This window comes from Parus major, chromosome 5, assembly GCF_001522545.3.
Source record: "Parus major isolate Abel chromosome 5, Parus_major1.1, whole genome shotgun sequence".
NCBI classification, from domain to species: domain Eukaryota; kingdom Metazoa; phylum Chordata; class Aves; order Passeriformes; family Paridae; genus Parus; species Parus major.
Genome location: NC_031774.1, coordinates 39,007,963 through 39,026,898, shown reverse-complemented (window position 1 = coordinate 39,026,898; position 18,936 = coordinate 39,007,963). Strand labels below are relative to the sequence as shown.

Sequence of the window (18,936 nt, the reverse complement as noted above, 5' to 3'; positions counted from 1 at the left end):
GTACAAGCCCCAGGCCGGGTACATGGCGGAACGCGGAGCGGACACAGGCCGCGGCGGCGGCGGCGGCGGCGGGCGGCGCACAGCGCCTGCGCGGGGAGACCCCACCCCGCCGGGCAGTCGAGTATGAGCGCCCTTGCCAGAGCGCCCCGCCGGGCGGGTGGCAGCGCCGCCTAGCGGACAGCTGCCTCCAGCGCGGGGCCGAGGGCGGAGGCGAGCTCGGAGCGGCACATCCCGCCCGCCCCGCCGGGACAAGGGACGGGACGGAAGGGGACGGGACACGGGCAGGCGACAGATGGGAGCCACTGCGGGCCCGGCGCGGGGGGCTCCGCTGTGTGTAGGGGTGCCGCCAGGCGCTCCGCAAGCTAGGCTGTGTATGGCGGGCCCGGAGCTCCTGAGGGCCGTGGTGTGCCCGGGGCGGCGGCGCCGGTGCCCTCGGTTACCTACGCTAAAGTGTGAGTTGAATAAACAAGTATGTTCTGTAGGCAGTTAGCAGTGATTTATGCCAAGTGCTGAATTCCCATCGTAGGGAAGAGGTTCGTGTGGGTGTATGTGTGAATTGTAGTAGCTGGGCAGTGAAGGCCGAGTGGCCAAGGGACAGCCGGACACCAGCATTGCAGTGCGTCTCTGCTTGGTCTCCTGTACAAGCACAAAAACCCTGAGCCATTTCTGTCATGGTCAGCCTCTAGGTCATGAGTGTTGAATCAAGGATCCCTGGGCAATGGGGAAAGACAGGTGTGGAGGAAAGGTCCTAAGACTTTCCAGTCAGGAGAAATATCAAGCTCATTACATTGTTAGACAGAGCAGAAGCTTTATCCTCTCTGTTGGAAAAGCTGGACTTTATGTTCATTTGTTGTTAAATTTCAAGAAATCACAGGGGAGCTATACCATGAATCTGCAAGAAAATATTTTTGACTGAATTCAACTGAGATGCAAATACTTAAGAAAACTATCTTAATTTACTACTTACAGAACTGCCTTTTCTATTCTTTAGTATCCCTTCTTTTCATTTAGAGGTGATTATTGATCCTTTTCTATTTAGCATGGTCTGTTTAGATTTCTCTTGCAGTGAATATGACTTTCAGATAGCATTTTTTTTTAGCCCTCATCTACTGTTCATTGTGCTGTACTTAGCATTTATATACCTGAGTTCTGTGGGCCAGTTTAAGCTTTTGAAAGTCTGTCCTTCCCATATATAGAATTCCTGTTGCAAACATCCTTTAATTTATCCTCCTGATCCATTCACTCCATGTGAGATCTCATGTGATCAGTTTACTAACAGTTATTTCCTGCAGGGAGGTGTCTCCCACTATTTTTGCTGTTTGTTGTGATTACTCAATATTGTCAAGAGACTTCTTACTTCCCTTATGAGGGAATTCATGTACCTAAACATTTTCAGGGCAATGGTTGTCCAGCCTACACTGTGGAAGTCAAAATGTAACTTCCAAATAACTTGACAGATGCTTTTTCAAAATTCAAATCTGGTTTAGATTGTGGTACAGTTGACTCACACCAGACAAAATGGCTTTACCCAATGTTACCTTGTCCCTAAAACAACCCTGTTAAGTTCACATTATGCCCTCTGATTCTTTTATTCAGAATATGTTATTTTTATTTTATTCTGTTCAGTCTGTAACATTAAAGGGTGCCATCATATTGGTTTGGGTCAGGTAATTTTTTTTTTTTAATAGCTCATGTTCTTCCTGCTTCTAAATGCTATTATACCACATTTCAGTTACCCCTCAATTAACCAGTGCCACATCTTGGATCAGCAGCTTAAATTTCTTCATCTGAATCTTAAACCTTCTGGTGGCTCCAGAAAGGAGAATAAATTATTTTCTATCATTCTTTGCATATATTCAGATTTTTTTATGTGGTGCTCCTGTATGTTCTGTGCCTTTTGAAGCTATGGAAACTGGCTACAGCAGGAGGCAGGATGTTAGCAGGGAGGCTGAATTCTCTAGTTACTAAGAAACACTGCAAGCATCTGATATCTAAATCCTGTGCAGGTTTAAACCAACTGCCAGAGTTGTGTCAGGAAGGAATTTCTCTTCTGCTTTTGACTGAGAGAGTTCTTCATTTGTGGGAACATGAAAACATTCTAGTTTGCCAAACTCTTTCCTGCGACAATGATCTTCCCTCCTCTGACATACTGTAAATTGGATCAGACCACTGGGATGCCATTGTGTGCATGAAGTAAATATTTTCCTCTGAACCAAGTGTTTGGTACACAGGTTCCCTGGCACTGCAGGAGAAAGAGATGATCATTCAGGTGGTCCTCTCCTATTCATCTTCTGACCAGGCTCTTCGAGTTAATAGCCAAGTTTTTTGTCTTACCATAATAAAAATTTCCTCATGCGTTTGCTCACTGCCAATACTTTCTTCTGCTCATGCTCCAACCCTCCTAACACATCTTTAGCAATTGCCTTATACCTATTCTGGATTCCTCATCCTTTTACTAAAACAAGGCAGACTAAAAGGAATAAAAGATTTCAGTAAATGTGCACATTTAGTTTGACTCCTACCCACCATTCATGATAAATACATATATTTTCATGAAGTCCCTGCAAAAGACATTCTGCTGGCAGGTATAAAAATCCCCAAATTCATCAGGCTGCTGTGCCTTTGACCTCTTACATGCCAGAAAGACTATTATCAAATGTTACCCTAAGTGTCCATTCCTTTCTTCTTTCTTCTCCAGCCTCCTTCTGTTTAGGTTAATTCTAACAATTCTAGTTAACTGGAACAATTCTAGTTAACTATTGACTCAAAGAAGTCTTAAAACTAGAATTATTCTGAAAAGCAAGTAACAGAGATCTAATCCTACAACTGTTTCTCAGCCCTCGCTTGACTAAACTTGGGTTTCAATGTTCATGACAATACTTGATCATTAGCTTAAAGAAATATGGATTGGATTGAGAGAACAAAACTAAGGATATTATTTTTGAAATGTACATATTATATACTAACTGTAAAATCTCTCCATTGTTGGCTACTTTCTCCCTGGCTGAAGGTGGAGAAAATTAACTTTAACTGTGATAGCCTGGAAGGGGCTAAATTTTCAAAGTGTCAGTATGCTGTTATTTAAGGGATGTTTAATAGGTGAGCCCGCAACAACTGAAGAGATAGCAGGAGGGGTAGGTCTGATGTGTTCCCAAAGTTTCCTGCAGTATCTGTAGAGGTAGGGTGCTAGCAAGGAAATTACCAGGATGTCAGAGCATTTCCCAAAGACAGGAAATGATCTTCACTGAATGCTGTCCAGCATACAGACAGCCAAGTTCAGCTGTTATAGAATAGTTAAGGTTAGAAGAGATCTCCAAGGCATTGAGTCCAACCATTAACACTGCACTGCCAAACCCACCACTAAACTGTGCCTCTAAGTGCCACATCCACACTTTTAACACTTCCAGGCCCCGTGATTCTACCACTTCCCTAGGCAGCCTGCTTCAATGCTTGAGCACCTTTTCAGTGAAGAAATTTTTCCCAATATCCAGTCTTCCACAATGGCACAACTTGAGGCCATTTCCTTTCATCCTGTCACCTGTTATCTTGGAGAAGAGATGCCCACCTGGCTACACCCTCCTTTCTCTGGTAGTTGTAAAGAGTGGTAAGGTCTTCCCCAAGTCTTTTCTCCAGACTAAAAGCCAGCTCCCGCAGTTGCTTCTCATCAGACTTGTGCTCCAGGCCCTTCACATGCTCCATTGCCCTTCTCTGGACATGCTTTAGCATCTCAATGTCTTGTCTTGCAATGAGGGACCCAGAACTAAACACAGGATGCAGCCTCACCAGCACCAAGTGAGGCAGATCCTCAGCACAGCGGGAGGATCGCTTCCCTAGTCCTGCTGGCTACACTATTTCTGATGCAGGCAAGGATGCTGTTGGCCTTTGTGGACCCCTCTGCAGACAATGTTAAGGTTTGGAAATTTTCTTAATTATATGAAGAATATAAATTTTCAGTCTTCTCCTGTACTACACTGCCAGCATTTTGGCCAGGAAGTGTGCTTTGGCATGTTGGCTCCTGGTGACCCTCTCCTCACCACTCAGCAGAGATCGTAAGAGCAATTTATATTGCTAAAAATGAAGGAATAATGGAGGAGGTATAAGAATGCAGAGTTATGGCTTAGAAATACTTTTCCCCCTACATTTCTTCATGTGGTTTAACAATTTATTTTCCTTCCCTCCCTGACTACTTCCTTCCCTGCAGCAAATTCTGCAGGTCTCTGGAAGACGCTTTATTTGCAACCATTGTTCTTATTCCTCCACAACAACTGCACTCCCAGCACACATTAATACCTTTGCCCATTAGACACATTCCTTCTCGTCCCTGATAAGTAACAAAAGTGATAAGGCTTTGAGGTGCATAGGACCCAAACAGGAGGGAAAGATCTGGCCTGACCCAACCCTGCCCTGCTTTCCACCACTCTAAATGTAAGCAAAAGGACCGGGCTGCCAGCTAACCAAGTACAGAGAGAAGTCTGAGAGGCCGCTAAAACTTAATTCACTGTGCAGTTGAATAAAAGCCCATCAATTCTGAATTAAAATCTAGACCACTTTTTCAGAAAGCTACCAACTTGTGCATATCTGATGTCTTTTCTGCAGAATACAGATTCTGATTTCACTAAACAGGTGTGATGTAGCTTCCCAAAGGAATACATGTCCCACTCCAGGTGCAGGGGTAAGAAACTTTTAAAATCTTTTGTGGTTTCATTCTCAGCCAGATTTGCATCATCAATATTTAATTCAGAATGCTGAAATCACTTTCTCCAATGCCAATGGTCCCACTGAGCTAGGTACATTCTTGGTCGTGCAGTCCTCGGTTTCCCATTTGCTTCTCCCAGTTGTAGGTAGTTGTACCAAGGCAGAGGAGAGATGAATAAAATCAGACCCTTCAAAATAGCGTTTTCTTAGAAAAACAAGGTTAAGAAGTCAGTTTGGTTATTCACAGTCCTATGAGCAGAGTTCCAACAAAAGAAGAAAGTAGGATGGCTGGAATCAGAAGGAGCCTTATCCTGGCTCACAGCCCTGGCATTGATGGCTTGACTGGACAGGTTAGAATCGAGGAGCTCCATAATCATCTGGCATCCTCTCGATATTGTACCTGAGAAAGAATGAAGGAAAACTTATGAAGACAATCCATTCCACATTGCTCCCTTCCTCACTGTGGTGGTGCATCAACCCCCTCTTCCTCCTCAGGGCTGTACTACCATCTCAAGGATTCCTGCTAGGCCTTGGCTTTTATGTAACGAGTTAGGTGAAGCATCCCTTAACCATACCAGAAAGTCTTACATGACTAAGGTGAGAACAGCACTGACCATACTGGGAACTCCTGTTGCTGGTCTGTGGTGAAGGATGAGATGGTCAGCCATCCTCTGACAATCCTAAGTCATGGCCTGAGTGGAATGGTACCAGTGTTACTAGAGTTTTGGAAATTCTAGTAGTTACTAATCTGGATTATGGCCAAGATGGAAAATTTATGCATGACTAAAAGCAATCATCTTGTAACTCTATAAGCACTGGTCTTAAGTGAGGCCCTTAGTGCTTTCCTGGACTGCTGTGGGCTGCACCAGAACCTCTCTGAGCAGGGCTCTCAGTCTCAAGGCTGAGATGCTTGAAGGACAATCACTCAAGCCTTGCCTGTTGAGAAATGAAGAAGCATTCCATGTGTTTCACTGAACCTGAGGGGAAGTTTTAACTGGTACCTTTATACATTTACATATACATCTTTATGTCAGTGTGCATGCTTGTGAATTGGCTGAAATACTTCTTACTGAGTATAGTATGAATATTGCTTCCTGAAACTATAATTAAGTCACTGCTATAATTGTAGTAAACCCTACTGAATCACTTTATAAATGTTTAATCAGTCAATGATTAAGTGCTTCTAAAATCTAATTAAGACAGAGACTGTTGACCAAGTCTGGGACTAAGATTGGATGCAGCTGCACCTGCACTCCACCAGGAGTTTGGAAAGCAAGGAGATCCTTACTGAACCTCGTGACTCAATGGGAGGGTCTTCCTTTTCACTCCTTTGGTCTCCATGCAAAACATTCTAAAGTGATTCTAAGTTGATTTTCCTTTGTATGTTTCATCCATTAATATTAGAATGAACCATGCCATTAAACTCTGTTAAGCTGCACTGCTACAATGTAATATTAAAAGCTGCTTTTGCTAGTGTATATCTCACAGTGATTCTTCAAGTGGACGAAATCATTCATTTGTGACACCCATGCAGCAACAGGCTTACAGGCAGACTGAATAGCAAGAAGCTTTGTTGCATTTCTATCTGCAGCTCAGATCCCCAGGAAGAAAAACATTATTTCTGAAAGTAAAAGGTCTTCATAAAGTTGCTGTTATTCTTTACCTTAAACTCAGCAATCAGACATCTCAAAAAACTCACCATCTCCAGAGAAGGAAAAAAACCTGCTGTTTTGTGATCTGATTTAGGATTAAAGAGCAGATCACCACAGAAAATAAAATTTTAGACATTCAACTTATAATTCACAGAATCATTTACATTGGAAAAGACTTCTAAGATCACTGAGTCCAGCCTTCGACTGACTATTACCTTGAGAATTAAACCATGACACTAAGTGCCATGCACAGTTATTTCTTGAACATTCCTGAGGATGGTGACTCCATCACCCTTGACAGCCTTTTCCAAAAGTTCATGGTCACAGTGAATAAGGAGAAAATCTTTTGAGCCACATTCTAATTGTAGATCAGTTAAAACTTTACATATCTATAGCAATCAAGCTCCTCATGCTGCAGGAGTATCCTTTTGAGATGGTTTGGTTTTTTACTCAAGAAGCAAATTCAGTCTCTTAGGGTACACAAAGCTACCAAATAGAGTATAGAACAAGAATGGTTCTTTTCTTCAAGAACCTATAGAATGCATTTGCCTGGTAGTCCTGCTGCTGCTGGTAAGCATAACTTGTCTATGGAAACACTGGCCTTAAGGAAACCACTTCTTCAGGTAAAGACAAGTGAACATGAAGACTGCAATAAAAATGGGTCTGTGACCAGTCTCTTCCCAGCAGTAACTGTACTTCAACTTCTGTGTAAACACCAGGCCCTTTACTGCAGCCTGCACTACAGGCAATGAAGGAGACAAGTATGTGGTGACAGAATCCCTGTCAGACAAGGATTGCACTGGGCAGTATTCTTTCCTGTCAGGGGGACCTTACCTGTGCCTGGAAATATACATTATAGGCACTCCAGGGATTTTTCGTATTCTCCGCTTGAGCTCTTTATCCACTGTGGCCACAATGTAACATTTGTGCTGCAAAAAAAAAGAAGGCAAGTGAGATTCAACGCCAGCGAACCCCAGAAGGGAGTCATGGCTGACCAATGTTCCTATTCAGTGAGCTCACCGAACACAAGAAGACAAGAGTCCTTAGCAAGGCATTACCAGGACTTATACAGAATTCTGCAGCAGACTAATAACAGCCTTCTGCCCAACAAAATAGACTCAATAAATCTCCAAAACTCTGTCCAGCCTTTCAAGCTGACAGCTTTCCCATCCTAAGTGCTTCTTGATGCTGTCCTATACAGCAAGAATGCTCAGGGAAGATAATACCTTGCATCGAATAAAGTGGTGCTAAAACTGTAAATGCCCCTTGGTGAGATTTTATAGTTACTCTGTTTAAGTCAGTCAGTAATTAGGAGGGTTCAGGAATTTTTAGTAGGTTAGCACAGTACAGAAAATATCAGAAAGGGAAATACCTGAGTGACCCTCTGCACCAAGCAGTCATCAGCATAGGTTCCTTTGTGCATACACGGCAAGCGTTCAAACCGAGGGTCCTTGGCAATTCTGTGGGGACATAAAAAGCAGCGTCACAACAATCAGACCAGAGAGTACAGGAACACAGTATGGAGGAATTGAGTAAATGGTAGACAAAAGTCAACTGAAATGACCTGCAAGAAAAAAAATAATGCAATTTGTGTAGTTATTATAGGTTAAGTATTTCTTAGTACTGGTTTGTTGGATTCAAAATCTGTACAATGTTAGGTCATTGCCAAACAAAGTAATTTGAAATAAGTTATCTGCGGGAAAAACTAGAACTTCTGGCATGTGATAATTTGCACCACACATAAAGGGACATTTCACCTCCTTACTGAAGGGCACCATCAAAGCTGTTGAGGGTATGCACTCGTATACTTTACAACACAGCAGGCCAAAATAAAAAGAACAATACATCTGAGCGATGTACATGAACTACACTGAACTAGTTTTGTACAGATCACACAATAACCTGGCTCTAGATGATCAGTACTTGGTACCTACTCATACAGGAATAACACAAAGTATGAATGAAAAGTTCTGTAAGATTTGGGTCACTTATTTATTCATTTTTAGAAATTCTAGAATTAATTTTTTTTGAGAAACAGGATGAAGCATTACACTGAAAGTCTTAGGAGTTTAAAAGATTTACAAATTAATATTGTGCACTCATATGTAGCATTTTGTTTCTAAAACTTGAACCATTATACAGATCGCATAGAGACAGAGAAATAAAACCAAGTTTGGGATCTTGCAATAATCTAACAACCCTCTAGTGCAGGAGTACCAGTCATAGCAAGTGTTTTCCATTTATCTATATTAAAGCATTAAGTTCTAGAATCAGAGAAGAATGCCCTATACCTACCTTAATGCCACACGGTACTTCTGTCCTAACTTCTCGATTTCACCCATTACACAATCTGTGATACATGGAATACCTATATGCAAAAAAAGCCGGTATTAAAATAAAGCAGGATTTATTCCAGACCCCTACATACTGCCCACATGCCCCAGAAACATCATGGAACTCTATAAAGTATTACTTACAGTGACAGCTAATAATATTGCAAGGTGATGAAATGCAGAGCCACCAAGTTTAACCATGCCATGGTAATTTTAGATTTTTAAGTTATTAGTACTCTACCTTTGCTGAGATTAGCACTTTAAAACTGTTACTTGACTGAAACCAGAGACATTGCCAAGGTTACTACAGCTCCATGATTATACCATATATTCTTTTTACAAGATTCTGTTATTCTCAGCCCGTTGCATGGGGGTAACAAAGAACATTGTGAGCCCACTGTTGCACTGTGTGGTCTGAAGAAGCTGTGAGTGGTGCAGAAACTCACACTTGGCATAGAGACAGTCCATCATTGACTGCACTAGGTCCAGTTTGGCCTTGATGGAGAAGTTGATGAAGTTAGTGTCAACCAGGATGTGGTAAGGGGGACCCAGCTGTGTATTATACTGGAAGAACAAGCAAGAGGGATGCTGGGGGCTGCCAGGAAGACAAAGAATTCAAATCAGTTAATTGCATTTAACATCACGTCCAATCCTACAACTTGTACAGGATGAAAGACGGATAGTGAGTGGAAAGACCCATCAGGCCTCCTGCTGCAGCCCAAGCACAATCCTTCGGTTTGGGCTACAACTTCTTCTGACAGTATCGCTTAGAAACACTCTCAGCTCCAGCCTGCAGCGTGGCCGGCCCTCCCTCCATCCTTCTCTCCATCTATCCCTCCCCAGTGCCTGGGCAGCACTTACACCTCCCGTTCTTTGATGGCACTTGGGTCCTCCTTCTTCTTCACGGGGGCTTTTGCGCGATCCTTCTCCTTACTGCAAAGAAACACAGGCACTACTGAGGTACAGCGATAAGGAAGGGCTGCTAGCGGCGGAGAGACCTGGGCAGGGACCTCCTCCCGCCTCTCCCGCGCGGGACACGAGGACGCTCCAGGGCCCCGCGCGGGCCCGAGCCCGGCCGCAGCCACACTCACATGCGCTCATCCCGGAGGCTGATCATGCGCTTCATGACCGCGTACTTCCGCGCCTTCTTCTGCTTCCCCTGCAAGGACACGGACACACAGCCGCGATGAGCTAAGGAGAGCCCCGATCCCAGCCGGACCCCGAGCCCAGCCCGCTCCCGGCTCACCATGCCGACCCTGCCGGCGCTGCCGCCGCCACCGCCGGTGTCTCCGGTGCGTCAGTGCGCCCCGCCCCGGGAGCGCGTCATCTCCGGCTGCCAGCGCCGGACAGCGACAGCGCGGGGCCGCGGCAGCGCGGTTGCGGCCGTCGTCGGAGACCACGGTAAGAGCGGTAGCGCGTTTGCTTCCCCGCCTTCTCGGGTCCGGGCGCGGGGAACGGGCTCCCGGGGCGAGGGAGCTGCAGCCGCAGCCCTGCCGGCCCCTCGTGCCGGGCGTCCCCCAGGGTGACGGCCCCGCTGCCGGCCCGGAGCACCCGCGGTGGGCCTGGTACAGCCGCGGCTCCGAGAGGGCCGCGGTGGGGCCGAGCTCCCGGCGAGCGGGAAGGGCCGGCTCTGCCTGCCGTGTGGCGGCCTCCGGCTCTTCGGTCGGGCTCAGCCTCGCCGCCTGCGCGGCGCTGCGGGGGTAGCGGGGCACACGTCGGGTTGGGGGGGCGAGCTGGCGCCTGTGGAAAGGCCGCGGGGATGGGCGGCCCCACCGAGCCCACCGCTGCTGCGGGCTGGAAGGGGAACCTCAGCACAGCAGTCGCCCTCCTGCCCTCTCGTCTCTGTTTAGCAGAGCCGGGACGTTACGGAGGTCTTCAGCTCACTCACTTGAGCTTGCCGGACTGTTTTGGGTATTTTTAAGAGTTAATGTAGTGCTGGTTTTTCCACGCCTTAGTTCACGAACTTCTTAATGAAAAATAGTGGGTCGTCATTATCTTTAGATTTTACCAATATTTGTGATCAGAAATCTTAGCGAATGAGCATAATTTTAGCTGTACTTCATGCAGCCGTAATGGTGTAGTCTGACCCGAAATGTCTTTTCTGCACATGAACGAAAATGTTCTCAAGGTCTTGGGCCTGTCCGGGGCACTTGGTTTCTCGTGCCCTGTGCAGGGAAGAGAGAAAAAAAGGCCTTTCTCATGAAAGCTTCTGGGATTAGTGAGCTCTTGTAACTGCTGGTATCTTCCAAATACAACCGGTTTTATCTGGTGTGCTGGTCAGAAAAAGCAGCCAATGAGGAACCACTCAGGAGTTTTTTCCTGAAGTAGTGGCCTCTGTAGAACTGTGACTTATGCTCTGACAATGAGGAAGAAAATTAGACTGAAAGAAAAACTGTGTTTATTAGGAAAACCACAGCTGAACTTTCCACCTGAGTGATCGTGCCTATCTTAACTGTTGGTTAAAGAAATGCAATTGGTAGAGCTCACATGATGCTGTTTAAGTGACCCTGAGTGGTTTGAGAAGAGAAATAATTGAGGAAGAAGAGAGTGATCTGCTTTGCCACTGATGTGCAGCAGGGCGAGTGGCTGAATTTTGTCCTGGCTCAGGAAACAGATTTGGTGTCAAGATGAGACTGGCTGGCTTGCTGTGTTTGAGGAGGACAGGAGGAGCTGACAGAGTTGGTGGTGGTTTATTCACAATAAAAAGTCCTTAGACTTAAGCAGTTGACAGAAGTCTCTTTTTTTTTTTTTTTTTTTTTGTTTTCCTGTTGACACTGTTTTATATAGCTTGTATGTAAGTGCATATGACAAATCCCTTCCCTAATAAGAGAATGACTGTTTTGTGTAGACACTGACCGTTGATGCAGTTTTTGTCTTTGACAGCTGATACTGGACTCTGTTTACTGTTTTTTGTGCTGACTTTTCAGTTTTCCGTGAGTGTATTTTAAAGTTAGGTTCTCATGGGCATTCCTGTTTGTTGGTTTATGCCTGCTTTACTTAGTGTGAGAAAATACTGTCTCTTTTGCTAGAGGATAGTCGTCTGTGCATGGCATGAGACAGACGTACCATTGGGGGTGGACATTTGTGCACATGGATTGAGAGATTCACCACTGAGATAAATGGTTCTCTTATCTTGATTGGATGAGGTAGTATCCTGAAGAAAGGCTTTAAAACAAAATTAAAGGTTTGTTGTTAAGAGCAGAATGGCAATTTATCAGTGCACCAAATAAAATCAAGAGGCACAGCAGATTTCCTAGGAGCTCAGTGCATGCATTCTGTGTAGCATGCCCCTAGCTGGTTTTGTATCTGTGGCCACATGAATGTACCATTACTATGTTACGGTTCCTTCTATATGTGTTAACACTTGTGCTTCCTTCTGGAGCTCTGCACTGTGTTCTGAGCAACAACTAAACTAAATGTTTGGCAGCAACACAAACTAAATGTATTCCCATTACTGATATTCCTTTCCTTGCTGACTTGAGGAAGCAATGGCACTGATGCAGTTTATTTTATGATTCCATGCTGTCTACCCTGATTGTGCCAGTACATCTCTCTCCTTGAGTGAAACGAAGGTGAAGCTTTCAAATCCCCATTTTCCCTGCAGGTGGCAGGAGACCATCACTTGCTCTGTCCTTGGATTGAGATTACTAAAACCTGTTGGATAATTCAGCACTTTTTCTTCCAGCCTAGCTATGATGGCACCTTATATTGCTGCTTCTCAGAATTTATTTCCCAGATAGTTACCCAGCAGTTCTCAGCACAGATACCGTTTTAATTCACATCTGCATTCTTTTAAATGAGTGGCACTGTATCTTGGATACCACCTACTTACAACTATGTTCTTCACCTCAATGTGTTCCAGCTGCAAGAGCACCCTTAAGGCTGCTAGCAGTGAGTAAGCTATAAGGAAGTTGATTGTATAACAGCCACTTCATCTCTGGTGACCACCCAGATTGGTGTCTTGTTTGCCACATCATGTAGGGATAATAAAATGACAAGTTGCTGTGCTGATTAATTAATAAAACTGAGATAACTGATTCCCTGTGTCCAGTGAGTTCAAAAATTCTGCAAACCAGATCAAGAGATTCAGGTTCCAATTGACTTTAAAAATCCTGAAGTTTAACTGATGGATCTTTCTATGCTTGAGAGAGAGGTGTGTGACCTGTGGTGAGCCTCACAGAAGGCAAGAAGTTGTGGAGTGAAGCAGAAATAGCTTGAGTAGATGGACCCACAGAGACAACTTTGTCGGTTTTTTGTGACAGGAAGATGCTGGAAGGAGATCTTGTAGATTCCTATTATTGATAAGTTTCTGTGAAATTCCCCAGCTGTGTGGGGAGCAGTCACACGCATTCCACAGCCAGGCCAAGCTAGAGCAGAGTTTCAACCAGTCATTTGTAGCACATCTTGGATATGTACTGTTGAAATAGCTAAAATACCAAGGAAATTGGTAGATCCTTAATTGTGTGGTCCTTAACAGAGAGAAATTTATAATTTTAGAAAGTTGATGCTTTACTTAGGAGGAGAATGAGAATTTATGCCCTGGGGACTGCAACACTGTTGCACTGGGGAAAAGTAGAGGAAGGAGGAAAATAGATGAGTGGGTGGGACTTTCCTTGAGAGGTGGGTGAGGAAAAGACAGTGAAAGTCTGGCTGTTTCTGCAGCGCAACCAAAAAGCTCTGCACAGGTTTGCTGGTTGATTTTCACGTACATTAGAAGGGTTAGTAGAAGTGTGTAAAGGCAGCCAGATCTGTATGATTATTGGCATGGAGGAAAATAAGAGCCATCTGAAGAGGAAAATAGATGAGTGGGGTCTAAGGAAGAAGTGACAGCTGAGGTTGTGGAATGGCAGGCAGGAAGAGCACATCACATCCCCAAAGAGGTGACTATTTTAACACACAGCTGCCTTGGTGAGCCTGGCTCTGTTCATTTCATTCTCACTCCTTTATGTAATCTGTGCTCTGAATGAGCAGATACTGATTGTGTAGGCTCTGTGGTGTTTCTTCTGGCATGTGTCCTGGTTTTTGTGGGCTGCGTCAATCCTTGCTGTTAAATTTTAATTTTTTTATCTCAATCCTGACAGTAAACTGTAATTTAGTGGATAGTACTGCTGAAGCTGAAATCCCTTATGGGGATCTCAATTTCCTGAATACCTAAATCAACAGTACCAAACCCAAAATCTAGTTTGTTTGTGGTTCAAGAAGTCTGAAAAACCTGTTTTCTTTTATTTTGAGGCTTGACTACAAATAGCCTTTTAAATCTGGGCAAAATAATTTTGAAGATAGTATATATATTTGTTGGGTATGAAGGGCTACCTTGACTGTAGAATGGTTTGGCTTGGAAGAGACCTTAAAGATCATTTAATTCCAACTTCCCTGACATTGGCAGGGATGCTTTCCACTAGACCAGGTTGTTCAAAGCCACTTGGTTGTGAACACTTCCAAGGATGGAGCGGCCACAACTTCTCTGGGCAACCTGATCTGGTTCCTCACTACTCATGTTGAAGAATTTCTTCCTTATATCTAATCTAAACCTACACTCTTTCAGTTTGAAATCATCCTTTTGTCCTATGTCCTATCACTACATGCCCTTGCAAAAAATCCCTCTGATCTTCTAGTGCAGTGGGCAGTTCTTCATTTTCTCAGTCTCTACATTTGTCTTCTGTGACTTGATTGCTGTGGCTGGAGCAGTTGCTGGTGAAGGCTGAGGGGAAAAAGTTAAGTACCTCATCCTTCTTGTTGTCCTGCATAACCAGGTCTTGTTTCCTTCTGGAGGGGACACATGTTTTCCCTAGTCTTTCTTTATCACCAATGTACCTATAGAAAGTCTTCATGATGCCCTTGTTATCCCTGGCAAGGTTTAGTTCTATCAGGGCTTTAGCTTTTCTAACCTGATCCTTGGCTGTTGAGACAATCTCTCTGTAGTCCTCCTAGGCTATCGGTTCTTGCTTCCATCCTTAATGCTCCTTTATGAACAGCATGCAGGTTCTTAGCTGCTCCATGAAACCTATGGAGGCAAGGATGTGTTTTGTTTTAATTTGAATGTGCAAGTTTAGGGGGTCCTATAATGAAATGGGATTTTGACAGATAGAGGTTGAGGATATGGTTAAGCTTTGCACCTCATCTTCAGTGGTACTTTTATAACACCTCTCATGGATTTAATGTCTAGTGATGCTCTTGCATCTTGCACCTCTCATGTGTTTCTGCTTGCTAGATTTATCCACAATGTAGACATCTAACGTTTCTCTCTTCTTTTTTTACTTTTCCAGGAAAGCTAGGAAACTGCAGGCTAAGGGAAAAGCACTGCAGGACAACTGTTTTTCCACAAAGAGGAAGAAACTACTGTGCTCAAGTCCTTATTTTGCAGCAGTGATTCTGTGATGCAAGTTCCAAGAGTTACTCTTTCTGTGATAATCTTCTTTATGGCCTCTTCTTGCTGATGTGTGTCCCAGATCTGGGCACAAAGCGGAAAGATGCTGAAGAATGGGTACCATCTTTTTGGCTTTTAGAACATGGGCACTTGTGTAAAGGTATGTGATTGCTCTTTGGTTGGAGGGCTGGACTTTGTGCCGAGGCCAGCAAAGGGGATTTGCTGGGCTAGAAAGTCATGGCTATTGTTGGGGGGAAATACCTTGTTTAAGCTTTCTGCATGCTGATGTCCATTATTGCTGCTGTCGAAATGACTGATGAATAACTCCCCTTTTGTGTTTAAAAAAAAAAGGGCAGCTTGAATGCACAATGTAGCTTCTCACTAACTGAATGGTGACATGATGAGCTATATTGTATGCATCACTGTATGCCAAATCCTTTGTCTAATTGTCACACACGTTCCTTGCTGCTGCTCTTGTTCCATCTGTCAGCTATGTCTTATCAACCAAACAGCATGTTGTTTTGGGTGTGGTATTTTTACTACATGTTTGTTTAGCAGTCCCCTCAGTGAAAACTTGAGTCTAGATTGGTGTCTCTTAAAATTGCTGTAAGCTTAATGGTGTACAAACAGAAGGTTTTAGCTTTTGTGTTGATCAGTGAGAGTTTCAGCAGAGAGGCTCCACTTTGCAGAAGTGAGAAGGAAAATACAAATAAACTCTTTTCCAGTTGCATTCATACATTCTGCTGTAGACTTGCAGGGCAAAAATAGATTCACCTCTGGCCTAGAAGGATTTTGTTTACTATGAGCAAATGGGGATGGTCTTGTCTGCAACTCTGTTATTCCATAGCTTTTTCTTCCAAGGTTGCTGGCTAAGGGTCAGCTTCTGTCCATTTTGGTGGTGACTCTGTAATATGCTTTCATATCAGAGTAGAAGATAACTTCATGGCTTGCAACTAGGTGTGACAGTTTGGATGAGTGGCTTTGGCCACTGTTGTTGAAGTTGGTGATCCTGCAAAAAATACCTCCTTCTTGCAGTACCCAGAGCCTGCTGTCACTGTTTTCAAAGGCCTGATATGTTGTCCTTCTTATAGGTCCCTGAATCTGAATGGGAATCTGTGACAGAGGGAGAACTGTAGTGTGTTTTGCTGTTCACGTATTTCAATTTTATGGAATAATGCTTTAGGGATGTCCTCGGAGAGGAAGACAAGTGATCAGTAGGCATTTTTTCTGAGGAACCATAGATTAAATATAGGCCAGTGTGTGTGAGGAAGTCACTAGACTGGACTTGGCCTATTTTGTGTTCTAGATGCAGCTGTGATCCTCGGCTGTGTGTCTCACCGAAGGGACCTGATGTTTTACATTATTGGTAAGTGAAGGAAAGGCTGCCACTGTATTTCATGACCTCTCCATAGGCTTTAGAAGTGTTTCTTGAAAGCCTTTGATATAATTTTAGTTCAGAGTTTATCCAACAAATATGAAGTTACTGTCACCTCACACTGTGCGCTTCATCTGGCAGACTTGCCTCTTGACCATTCTTCTTGATCCTAAAGTCCTTTTATTGGCTAATTCCTAAGCCATCCCCTTACTTTTTCTTCTGAGAACTAGTGGAGGGTAGTTGCATCTGTGATGCTTTTTAATCCAGCCATAATGTGATATGCAGGAGTTGTCTGGTTATCTGTTTCCCTGAAAGGAATCTCTGTAGTTCTAACTTGCTACCTGAAAGGAATTCTGTGTCTTTGTTGGGATGTCTGCAAGCCTTACCTGAGACCCTCTGCCGCCTTTAACTATTTCCTTTGTTTGCAGTCATTTGCAGAGTTTTAAGAGACTTGGTATTTTCTAACCTTACTTGTATCATAACACAAACCATAAATATTCACACAATAGCATCTGCCTTAAATACCTAATTTGCATTTGAGTAGAATATCATTAACTGAAAGGCATCTTTGGCTGATACAGAGGGGATTTTAGAGCCTGACTCAGCCACCTTGGCTTCTGCAACCACCGTTTGTTCTCTCCCTGCTGCAGGTGGGATCACAGTATCTGTTGTAGCTTTCTTCTTCACCATTAAGTTCCTCTTTGAGCTTGCCGCACGTATAGTCAGCTTCCTTCAGCATGAGGACCGGGAACGCCGCGGGGAGCGAACTATTTATGACTACGTGCGAGGCAACTACCTGGATCCCCGGTCCTGCAAAATCTCCTGGGATTGGAAGGACCCCTATGAGGTGGGCCATAGCATGGCCTTCCGAGTGCATGTAAGGCAATATTTTTGTTTCCATGCAGCTTTGTGGGCAGGAACAGAGGTCTGAGATAGGAGTGGGCTCTTCAAATGTGGTTTTTTGTTGGGGCTAAGCCAGATGTAACTGAGGAGTAGTCAAGCTATCTGTGGTTTTACTTTGTTACTATGTTGCAAAAGCCTGTAAGTGTATATTTGAGGTTTGCACTTCTTAAAGTCTCATCTCCCTCACTTCAGAAGCCTCTCAAGAGGCAGAGGAGGCCAGGCTTGTCCTGTCTGCTGCTTCCTTTATGGGAATTGAGTAGGCTGAGCCTTGCCTTCAACAAATGTGGTGCTACCTTTTGGTTGTGCAGCTGAAGTTGAGGGTGTGGGAATGGGCATTTTACCAACCCAAGAGCTGTAAAGCTTCATAGCCACTCCTCATTTACTGCAAAATGGATTCTTATTCTGTCAAACGTGTAGAAGCCTGCCAAGGACTCTTGTTTATCTCTAAACCCAAAAGGCCAAGTCTAGGGGAAGTAAGATGAGTGAACATGAGAGTTTGGAGCTATGTGGAGAAGGTTTGATCAGGTTTTGCTGGGCTTATGTGCCTATCTTTCTATCCTACCTTCCCATCCAAGAGGGTATCAAAATAAGAAAAAAGGTTCAGCTAGGTTGCCATACCCATCCCTCTTGGGAAGGTGAAGAAAACCCTTCTGCTTGATGGTGAGTGAAGAGTTCTAACTCCAGGACAGGCAGTGGAAAATGCTGAGGAGAAAGGGGCTTGTTCTATTCCCACTATTTAAATTTATTTCCTTCACCTTGCTGACACTCATGAGCTCCAGCAATGTGCCTTTCCACTTTATGCTTGTTAGCCATTTGCTTAGTCCTTTATTCATCAAGAGTAGCTTTGCATACACTAGTTTCTACTGATGTCAGTCAAGGTGCAAACTATTTCAGGCCCCACACCCTCTCTTACCTAGAATCAGGGACTAACAGTAACTTTTTTCTGACTGCAGGCTGATTGCAGATGGTAGGCAGGCTCTGGCCAACAAGCTGCTGGCTCTTGAAGAACCATGTACATAGAGTTTCAAGGTGTAGCTCTTTCCTTGTAAAGAAAGAATACATAGAGGTATGTTCCTTGTAAGGAACTAGAGGTATGTTACCTTCTGAAATTGTCCAGGAGATCAGTTCAGTGATTGAGCTGCCTATGACTTTATCTAACATGTTGTTTTCATCATGATGCTTCTTAGCAGTAAAGACTGGGTCAGCTCCTTAGGTCACCATCTTCATCACACTCTTTTCTCTAATAAATTGGTAAGAGTTTTTTCAGAGCTTAGCTGTACAAATGAACAAGATCTGCTTGTTTCTCTGAAAGGGTATGGCTTTACTTTTTTCCTTTTGCTGGTGGGTTCTCATGATTGCACTACAAGTGCACTGCACTACAAGTGCAGATGGGAAATGCCTGGAGGCATGTTCTTTTCAGGGCATGCATTTGAACCCGTGCACAAAAGAGAATGGGACTGTTCAATGCCCGCTTGTCCCTGTTCAGTTTGGAGAACACAGTCTGTGTGACAGCGATGTCTATTAATTATTTTTCCTTTTCTGGGCTAAGGTACTTGCCCTGCCCTAAGGCAACTTGTTTTTTCTTCCTCTGTGCTCTGTATGTTTTTGCTG

At 44.1% G+C, this 18,936-nt stretch overlaps 2 protein-coding genes across 4 annotated transcripts in view; one reads left to right on the top strand and one right to left on the bottom strand.

Moving 5' to 3' along the window:
* Positions 1 to 4,665: 4,665 nt before the first annotated feature.
* Positions 4,666 to 10,015, bottom strand: FCF1 (FCF1 rRNA-processing protein). Its single transcript, XM_015630502.2, has 8 exons — positions 9,927 to 10,015; positions 9,772 to 9,839; positions 9,542 to 9,613; positions 9,127 to 9,275; positions 8,643 to 8,715; positions 7,720 to 7,807; positions 7,182 to 7,276; positions 4,666 to 5,095 (listed from the first exon to the last, which is right to left on the bottom strand). Exons 1-8 carry the CDS (start codon positions 9,927 to 9,929, stop codon positions 5,047 to 5,049), a joined length of 597 nt encoding a protein of 198 aa, XP_015485988.1. The 5' UTR covers positions 9,930 to 10,015; the 3' UTR covers positions 4,666 to 5,046.
* The window catches only part of AREL1 (apoptosis resistant E3 ubiquitin protein ligase 1), a 22,990-nt gene continuing 14,054 nt past the window's right edge, over positions 10,001 to 18,936 (top strand). The window contains exons 1-4 of one of the 3 annotated variants that reach the window (XM_015630498.3): positions 10,001 to 10,081; positions 14,947 to 15,207; positions 16,354 to 16,413; positions 17,073 to 17,299. In XM_015630498.3, coding sequence (XP_015485984.1) covers positions 15,117 to 15,207; positions 16,354 to 16,413; positions 17,073 to 17,299 — 378 coding nt within the window. In that variant the 5' untranslated portion in view covers positions 10,001 to 10,081; positions 14,947 to 15,116. Of the gene's footprint in view, positions 10,082 to 14,946; positions 15,208 to 16,353; positions 16,414 to 17,072; positions 17,300 to 18,278; positions 18,392 to 18,936 lie in introns of those variants that run through there. The other 2 variants (XM_033515141.1, XM_015630500.3) reach the window with 2 other exon arrangements.

What these genes read in the sequence shown, in the direction of transcription:
- FCF1 (XM_015630502.2), bottom strand. An exon ending in AAGTACCGTGTGGCATTAAG is followed by an intron (nt 7,808 to 8,642) that starts GTAGGTATAGGG and finishes ATGTCCCCACAG; the next exon opens with AATTGCCAAGGACCCTCGGT. An exon ending in ATGTATATTTCCAGGCACAG is followed by an intron (nt 5,096 to 7,181) that starts GTAAGGTCCCCC and finishes ATTCTTTCTCAG; the next exon opens with GTACAATATCGAGAGGATGC.